Raw genomic sequence first — 9,948 nt, forward strand, 5'->3', positions numbered from 1 at the left:
GCACCCTGGCTTTCCTTTAGCTACATTGTACTGTACTCACTGTAGTTCACTGGCCCCATACAGTGCTTGTCTTACAGTGATTTACAGTGTGCATTACCACAGTGGCTGACTCAGTAAATTTCACTATAGGGTTCCATGGCTACAGCCCTGAAGTTTATTGGTTGCGTACAAATTTGCAGGTGTTATAGCAGCTGCAGTGAAATGCTTGTGTTACTAGCTCCAACAGCTGCAGTAAGAATGTCTTGTGTTACTAGCTCCAACATAGGCAGTAGAATGTCTTGTGTTACAAGCTCCAACAGTGCAGTAGAATGTCTTGTGTTACTAGCTCCAACAGGCAGTAGAGTGTCTTGTGTTACTAGCTCCAACAGTGCGAGTAGAATGTCTTGTGTGTTACTAGCTCAACAGTACAGTAGAATGTCTTGTGTTACAAGCTCCAACAGTGCAGTAGAATGTCTTGTGTTACTAGCTCCACAGTGCAGATAAGAATGTCTTGTGTTACTAGCTCCAACAGTGCGTAGAGTGTCTTGTTTACTAGCTCAACAGTGCAGTAGAATGTCTTGTGTTACTAGCTCCAACAGTACAGTAGAATGTCTTGTGTTACAAGCTCCAACAGTGCAGTAGAATGTCTTGTGTTACTAGCTCCAACAGTGCAGAGAAATGTATTGTGTACTAGCTCCAACAGTGACAGTAGAATGTCTTGTGTTACAGCTCCAACAGTGCAGTAGAATGTCTGTGTTACAAGCTCCAATAGTGCAGTAGAATGTCTTGTGTTACAAGCTCCAACAGTGCAGTAGAATGCTTGTGTTACAAGCTCCAACAGTACAGTAGAATGTCTTGTGTTACTAGCTCCAACAGTGCAGTAGAATGTCTTGTGTTACAAGCTCCACAGCATACAGTAGAAGTTCTTGTGTTACTAGCTCCAACAGTGCAGTAGAATGTTTGTGTTAGAAGCTCCAACAGTACAGTAGAATGTCTTGTGTTACTAGCTCCAACAGTGCAGTAGAATGTCTTGTGTTACAAGCTCCAACAGTGCAGTAGATGTCTTGTGTTACTACTCCAACAGTGCAGTAGAGTGTCTTGTGTTACTAGCTCAACAGTGCAGTAGAATGTCTTGTGTTACTAGCTCCAACAGTGCAGTAGATGTCTTGTGTTACTAGCTCCAACAGTGCAGTAGAATGTCTTGTTTACAAGCTCCAACAGTGCAGTAGAATGTCTTGTGTTACTAGCTCCAACAGTGCAGTAGAATGTCTTGTGTTACTAGCTCCAACAGTGCAGTAGATTGTCTTGTGTTACAAGCTCCAACAGTGCAGTAGAATGTCTGTGTTACAAGCTCCAACAGTACAGTAGAATGTCTTGTGTTACAAGCTCAACAGTGCAGTAGAATGTCTTGTGTACAAGCTCCAATAGTGCAGTAGAATGTCTGTGTTACAAGCTCCAACAGTGCAGTAGAATGTCTTGTCTTACAAGCTCCAACAGACAGTAGAATGTCTTGTGTTACAAGCTCCAACAGTGCAGTAGAGAATGTCTTGTGTTACAAGCTCCAACAGTACAGTAGAATGTCTGTTTACAAGCTCCAACAGTACAGTAGAATGTCTTGTGTTACAAGCTCCAACAGTACAGTAGAATGTCTTGTGTTACAAGCTCCAACAGTGCAGTAGAATGTCTCACAAATACTCAATAATCAAAACAAGAAATCAAGAAATGACTGAACAAGTCCAAGTAACTATCCAGAGTAGATTGTATTAGTCAGCATGTGTCAGAAAGAACCCAGAATATAAATATGTGGTGTGTATAGACAGTATCTCATTTGGAAAGAAAATGGTATGTACAGTAGTACAGTGCCTTGCAAACATATTCATCCCCCTTGGTGTTTTTCCAATTTAGTTGCATTACAACCTGTCATTTAAATGGATTTTATTTGGATTTCATGTAATGGACATACACAAAATAGTCCAAATTGGTGAAGTGAAATGAAAAAAAAGAACATGTTTTTTGTATGGAAAGTGGTGCATGCATACAGTGGGGAGAACAAGTATTTGATACACTGCCGATTTTGCAGGTTTTCCTACTTACAAAGCATGTAGAGGTCTGTAATTTTTATCATAGGTACACTTCAACTATGAGAGACGGAATCTAAAACAAAAATCCAGAAATCACCATTGTATGATTTTTAAGTAATTAATTTGCATTTTATTGCATGACATAAGTATTTGATACATCAGAAAAGCAGAACTTAATATTTGGTACAGAAACCTTTGTTTGCAATTACAGAGATCATACGTTTCCTGTAGTTCTTGACTAGGTTTGCACACACTGCAGCAGGATTTTGGCCCACTCCTCCCTACAGATCTTCTCCAGATCCTTCAGGTTTCGGGCGGGGCTGTCGCTGGGCAATACGGACTTTCAGCTCCCCCAAAGATTTTCTATTGGGTTCAGGTCTGGAGACTGGCTAGGCCACTCCAGGACCTTGAGATGCTTCTTACGGAGCCACTCCTTAGTTGCCATGGCTGTGTGCTTCGTGCGTTGTCATGCTGGAAGACCAGCCACGACCCATCTTCAATGCTCTTACTGAGGGAAGGAGGTTGTTGGCCAAATCTCGCGATACATGGCCCCATCCATCCTCCCCTCAATACGGTGCAGTCGTCCTGTCCCCTTTGCAGAAAAGCATCCCCAAAGAATGATGTTTCCACCTCCATGCTTCACGGTTGGGATGGTGTTCTTGGGGTTGTACTCATCCTTCTTCTTCCTCCAAACACGGCGAGTGGAGTGTAGACCAAAAAGCCTATTTTTGTCTCATCAGACCACATGACCTTCTCCCATTCCTCTCTGGATCATCCAGATGGTCATTGGCAAACTTCAGACAGGCCTGGACATGCACTGGCTTAAGCAGGGGGACCTTGCGTGCGCTGCAGGATTTTAATCCATGACGGCGTAGTGTGTTACTAATGGTTTTCTTTGAGACTGTGGTCCCAACTCTCTTCAGGTCATTGACCAGGTCCTGCCGTGTAGTTCTGGGCTGATCCCTCACCTTCCTCATGATCATTGATGCCCCACGAGGTGAAATCTTGCATGGAGCCCCAGACCGAGGGTGATTGACCGTCATCTTGAACTTCTTCCATTTTCTAATAATTGCGCCAACAGTGTTTCCTTCTCACCAAGCTGCTTGCCTATTGTCCTGTAGCCCATCCCAGCCTTGTGCAGGTCTACAATTTATCCCTGGTGTTCCTTACACAGCTCTCTGGTCTTGCCATTGTGGAGAGGTTGGAACTGTTTGATTGAGTGTGTGGACAGGTGTCTTTTATACAGTAACGAGTTCAAACAGGTGCAGTTAATACAGGTAATGAGTGGAGAACAGGAGGGCTTCTTAAAGAAAAACTAACAGGTCTGTGAGAGCCGGAATTCTTACTGGTTGGTAGGTGATCAAATACTATGTCATGCAATAAAATGCAAATTAATTATTTAAAAATCATACAATGTGATTTTCTGGATTTTGTTTTAGATTCCGTCTCTCACAGTTGAAGTGTACCTATGATAAAAATTACAGACCTCTACATGCTTTGTAAGTAGGAAAACCTGCAAAATCGGCAGTGTATCAAATACTTGTTCTCCCACTGTATGTATTCACCCCTTTGCATGAAGCCCCTAAATAAGATCTAGTGCAACCAATTACCTTCAGAAGTCACATAATTAGTTAAATAAAGTCCACCTGTGTGCAATCTAAGTGTCACATGATCTGTCACATGATCTCAGTATATATACACCTGTTCTGAAAGCCCCAGAGTCTGCACACCACTAAGCAAGGGGCACCCCCAAGCAAGCGGCACCATGAAGACCAAAGAGCGCTCCAAACAGGTCAGGGACAAAGTTGTGGAGAATTACAGATCTGGGTTGGGTTATAAAAAATATCAGAAACTTTGAACATCCCATGGAGCACCATTAAATCCATTATTAAAAAATGGAAAGAATATGTCACCACAACACAACCTGGCAAGAGAGCGCCGGCCACCAAAACTCACAGACCAGGCAAGGAGGGCATTAATCAGAGAGGCAACAAAGAGACCAAAGATAACCCTGAAGGAGCTGCAAAGCTCCACAGCGGAGATTGGAGTATCGTCCATAGGACCACTTTAAGCTATACACTCCACGGAGCTGGCCACAGAATAGTGGCCAGACAAAAGCCATTGCTTAAAAAACAAAATAAGCAAACACGTTTGGTGTTCGCAAAAGGCATGTGGGAGACTCCCCAAACAATGGAAGAAGGCACTCTGGTTCGATTAGACTTAAATATAGCTTTTGACCATCAAGGAAAACACTATGTCTGGCGCAAACCAACACCTCTCATCACCCCGAGAACAACATCCCGACAGTGATGCATGGTGATGCAGCATCATGCTGTGGGATTTTCATCGGCAGGGACTGGGAAACTGGTCAGAATTGAAGGAACGATGGATGGTGCTAAATACAGGGAAATTCTTGAGGGAAACCTGTTTCAGTCTTCCAGAGATTTGAGACTGGGACGGAGGTTCACCTTCCAGCAGGACAATGGCCCTAAGCATACTGCTAAGAGCGCAACACTTGAGTGGTTTAAGGGGAAACATTTAAATGTCTTGGAATGGCCTAGTCAAAGCCCAGACCTCAATCCAATTGAGAATCTGTGTTATGACTTAAAGATTGCTGTACACCAGCGGAACCCATCCAACTTGAAGGAGCTGGAGCAGTTTGCCTTGAAGAWTGGGCAAAAATCCCAGTGTRTAGATGTGTCAAGCTTATAGAGACATACCCCAAGAGACTTGCAGCTGTAATTGCTGCAAAAGGTGGCTCTACAAACTATTGACTTTGGGGGGGTGAATAGTTATGCATGCTCAAGTTTTCAGTTTTTTTGTCTTATTTCTTGMTTGTTTCACATGAGTGGAAGGCATGTTGTGTAAATCAAATGATACAAACCCCCCCAAAATACATGTTAATTCCAGGTTTTAAGGCAACAAAATAGGAAAAAATGCCACGGGGGGTGAATACTTTCGCAAGCCACTGTAGGTATATTAGGATGAGCTATCTCGAGAATAAAGTATATACATACGCACATACGGTGATTAAGCAACAGTATATAAACAGAATATGAAGTGACCAGCATTCAWTGACTCTATATACATGGGGCATTAGTATTAAGGTGCAGGGCAGAGTCCTGGGCAGGTAGCCAACTACTGTAGTGATAGCTGTTCAACAGTCTGATGGCCTGGAGATGGCCTTGACAAAGTGTATACTGGGTTGGCTTTGTTTTTGCAAAGTTTTCTATCACTGTAGTCAGCCCAATTTGTATCATTTGTCCCCTTATAGAGGATTCACTATAGCTACCCATTGCCACCTCAGCAGAAAATAGATGTTTGTAGTAGCTGCTGCCCTAATACTGTAGAAATGGTTTTAATGTCCATCAATTAGCCTCAATTACACTGCAATGACAAAAACCTGCTGTGTGTGAAAGCTGCCAGGCGCTGTGCTCTTCTCTTGCAGTCAGTCTACAAAGCCTGGTTATGCTCAGAATACTTCAACGCCACCCAGAGCCAGTGTCAACACAGGATTCCCTGCAAGCAATATTGTCTGGAGGTCCAGACCATGTGCCCCTTTGTGTTACCAGACAATGACGACTTGGTCTACGGAGGACTATCCAGTTTCATCTGTACAGGTACAGTATGATTGGTGCCTTGAGTGGCATTTAGTAGTTTTTGTTGTTACCGTTTTTCTCTCAAGCTCGTGTATTTTCACAGAAACTGTGGGCCGATTCCACACCAGGAAGGCCTGAAAATATTTTGGATATCTCAGATTGTTTTATAACTAGRTCCTTGTTCTATCTGTGCCCGTAGTTGACAGTAGCTGCCATTACCTCAGCAACGGAAAATCTGTTGTCCGGATCCTTTTGAGGCTCACTGCAATCTTCCTCTGTTCTTCAGAAATGCAATGAATCAAAATAAGGCCACTCCTGGTCACTCTGACAGACTCCACTTTTCCCAGCGCATACTAACCATTTTCGACACCTCAAACAGGTCTCCCACATATGCATCCTTATTCAACAAACGCATCCCAACAAGAAGCAATTCATACACATATCCATATTTTAGAAAATGTACTTTTTGTTCCAGTTATCGATTCTACTGTTGTCCATTCAGAACATTCGTCTACACCAACTTTGCTCACCAACTTTGCTTGATTCGAACTCATCATCCACTTCCGCCACCTTTCCCAAGCACACCCTACTATAGGCCTTTCTCTCGCGTGAGGGGGGAGTCAAATTACGGAGGACTTTCTGGGACTACTCAAGAAAAATCTTCACTAGTACCTGCAACCTGGTTCAGGTTATCAGTCAACCTACCAGGGTAGTTACAAACAGCACAGGAATGAAATCATTAACATGTACTGATCACATCTTTACTCATGCTTGAAAGCGGTATCCAGATGCAGTGACCACAAAATAATAGCCATATCTAGGAAAACCAAAGTTCCAAAGCCTGGGCCTAATATAGTGTATAAGAGGTCATACAATATGTTTTGTAGTGATTCCTATGTTGTTCATGTAAAGAATATCTGTTGGTCCGTGGTGCAACCAGACGTTGCACTTGACACATTTATGAAATGACTCATTCCAGTTACTAATAAGTATGTACCCATTAAGAAAATGACTGTAYAAACTGTTCAATCCCCGTGGATTGATGAGGAATTMAAAAATTGTATGGTTGAGAGGGATGAGGCAAAAGGAATGCCTAATAAGTCTGGCTGCACAACCGATTATTACATGTACTGCAAATTGAGAAATCATGTGACTAAACTGAATAAAAAGAATAAGAAACTACAGTATCAAACAAAGATAAATGACATAAAGAATGATAGTAAAAAGCTTTGGAGCACCTTCAATGAAATTTGGGGAAAAAAGGCAAACTCAGCTCCATCATTCATTGAATCAGATGGCTTATTCATTACAAAACTGACTGATATTGCCAACTACTCTAATTATTTTTTAATTGGCAAGATTAGCAAACTTAGGCATGACATGCCAGCAACAAACACTGACACTACACATCCAAGTATATCTGACCAAATTAAGAAAGACAAGAATTGTAATTCTGAAAAGTTGAGTATGGAAGAGGTGAAAAAATTATTGTTGTCTATCAACAATGACAAGRCACCGGAGTCTGACATCTTGGATGGAAAATGACTGAGGATAATAGCGGACGATATTGCCACTCCTATTTGCCATATCTTCAATTTAAGCCTACTAGAAAGTGTGTGCCCTCCATTCTGGAGGGAAGTCAAATTCATTCCGCTACCTAAGAATAGTAAAGCGCTCTTTATTGGTTCAAATAGCAGACCAATCAGCCTGTTACCAACCCTTAGTAAAGTTTTGGAAAAAATAGTGTTTGACCAAGTACAATGCTAATTTACAGTAAACAAATTGACAACAGACTTTCAGCACGCTTATAGGGAAGGACCTTCCTAACTCAGTTGACAAAGAGGAAGGAAACCGCTCAGGGATTTTACCATAAGACCAATGTGTTAATGGCTGTGATAGTAGAAAACTGAGGATGGATCAACAACATTGTAGTTACTCCACAATACTAACCTAATTGACAGAGTGAAAAGAAGAAACATGCATTCTGTTTGCAATAAGGCACTAAAGTAAAACTGAAAAAAAATTGGAAAAGAAATTAACTTTTCGTCCTCAATACAAGGTGTTATGTTTGGGGCAAATCCAATTCAACACATTACTGAGTACCACTCTTCATATTTTCCAGCATAGTGGTGGCTGCATCATATTATGGGCATGCTTGTAATCATTAAGAACTGGGGAGTTTTTCAGGATAGAAAATAAATGGAATGGAGCTCAGCACATGCAAAATCCCAGAGGAAAACCTGGTTCAGTCTGCTTTCCACCAGACACTGGTATATGAATTTACCTTTCAGCAGGACAATAACGTAAAACACAAGTTGCTTACCAAGAAGGCAGTGAATGTTCCCGAGTGGCCATGTTACAGTTTTTACTTAAATCTACATGAAAATCTATGGCAAGACATGAAAAGGGTTTTCTAGCAATGATCAACAACCAATTTGACAGAGCTTGAAGAATTTTGAAAAGAATAATGGACAAATGTTGCGCAATCCAGGTGTGGAAAGCTTTTAGCCAGAAAGCCTCACTGCTGTAACCGCTGCTTCTACAAAGTATTGACTCAGGGGTGTGAATACTTATGTAAATGTCATATTTCTGTATTTCATTTTCAAAAAATGTGCAACAATTTCCAAAAATAAATATTCACTTTGTATTGTTTGTAGATTGGTAAAAAAATATATATATATTTAATCCGTTTTTAATTCAGGCTGTAAAACAACAAAATGTGGAATAAGTCAAGGAGTATGAATACTTTCAGAAGGCACTGTATAGGTCTAGAAAGGGCCTATAAGGGCCACTTTCATCGTTACTTTCCAAAAAATTGTGATACAAATGTGAAAAGCAGGTCAAACATCATTCCTCCCAGTGAAGTTTCTATGTGAGAATTGCCAGAACATTCTGAGATACCAAAAATATTTTCGGGCTTTCCTGGGGTGGAATCGCCTGGTATCTTGTTGTTTGTTGTCATCTGAAAAACTAATCTGGATCTGAAATATGTTTCTTCTCTGTGTGTGATGCAGGGCTACTAGAAAACCATTTAACCAATGCAGACCCAGAGTGTTGTGATGTCAGATGGAGTGGCTGCGACCCCTCTGTGGGGGCGGCGTGCGCCCTGACACAGCTTCCAGGGTCGTCGTCGTGGCAGCGGCGCAGCTCCCCGCCCGTGTCAGCTGCATCGCGGCTGTGCAGCAGCAGACTAAGACTGTGTGTTCTGGTCCTCATCCTGCTGCACACTGTCGTCTCCTTCTCCACTGTCCAGAGCAGTGGCGCTGTGGGCCTGGAGGCCATGGTACCCCTGCCATTGGAGGAGAGCTCTGCCCGAGAGGAGTGACTGATTATGAACAAGATTTTCTACTGTTCCCTGCCTCCAGTCTACAGAGACCCCTTCCTTCACAGTACCTGAGGAGTGAGGCGTTTATAACCCTCTCTCTCCATCCAGTCCCCTCCACAGGACATCAGGAATGAGGAGGTTATACACCGCTCCAGGGCAGGCTACAGGTCGGTATACCTCCTCACCCTCCACCACACTGGAGGAGTGGCGAAGCACGGGCCCTCCCCTACCTCGACACAGAGAGGTATGGAGGTGGATGAGGTTTCGAAACTGAGAACCAGACATGTCTCACATGTAAGGAGGACATGAAAGGGCATAGGGAAAGAGAGGCGGGTCTCCTATCATGCCAGGGCCCAGAGGAAGCGTCGATTTTATAACTGAAAGAGGTACTGTATGCTGTTTATGAGAAGGGTTTGGGTACAAATGGCCTTTTTCAAGTTTTATCACTACTCTATTTAATGAGTTGAGTGATGTTTTGGGGGATTTACGTATGAGGTTGGGTGTTGAGTTTGTGAACTGCACAGTGGGGAAAAGTATGAGTTGCAGGCTCGTATGCTATTTTTTTTATCTGTGTGTGTGTGTGTGTGTGTGTGTGTGTGTGTGTGTGTGTGTGTGTGTGTGTGTGTGTGTGTGTGTGTGTGTGTGTGTGTGTGTGTGTGTGTGTGTGTGTGTGTGTGTGTGTGTGTGTGTGTGTGTGTGTGTGTGTGTGTGTGTGTGTGTGTGTGCTGTCTCTTATACACATCTAGATGTGTATAAGAGACAGGTGTGTGTGTGTGTGTGTGTGTGTGTGTGTGTGTGTGTGTGTGTGTGTGTGTGTGTGTGTGTGTGTGTGTGTGTGTGTGTGTGTGTGTGTGTGTGAATACAGTGAAGAAGTCAGCAATATAATGTATATGACCCAACACAAATCAGATGACCATTACATCTTCCAAGCTAACAGAATACGCACAACAAATACTTTGTTTGG

The 9,948-nt window shown here is 42.6% G+C and overlaps 1 protein-coding gene across 1 annotated transcript in view; it reads left to right on the plus strand.

Moving 5' to 3' along the window:
• The window catches only part of LOC111950176 (NALCN channel auxiliary factor 2-like), a 56,983-nt gene extending 47,337 nt beyond the window's left edge, over positions 1 to 9,646 (plus strand). The window contains exons 2-3 of the mRNA XM_023967578.2: positions 5,509 to 5,680; positions 8,674 to 9,646. Of these exons, the coding sequence (XP_023823346.1) occupies positions 5,509 to 5,680; positions 8,674 to 8,984 (483 nt within the window). The 3' untranslated portion in view covers positions 8,985 to 9,646. The remainder of the gene's footprint in view (positions 1 to 5,508; positions 5,681 to 8,673) is intronic.
• The last annotated feature ends 302 nt before the right edge of the window (positions 9,647 to 9,948 follow it).

Source organism: Salvelinus sp. IW2-2015, linkage group LG23 (assembly GCF_002910315.2).
Source record: "Salvelinus sp. IW2-2015 linkage group LG23, ASM291031v2, whole genome shotgun sequence".
Classification (NCBI taxonomy): Eukaryota; Metazoa; Chordata; class Actinopteri; order Salmoniformes; family Salmonidae; genus Salvelinus; species Salvelinus sp. IW2-2015.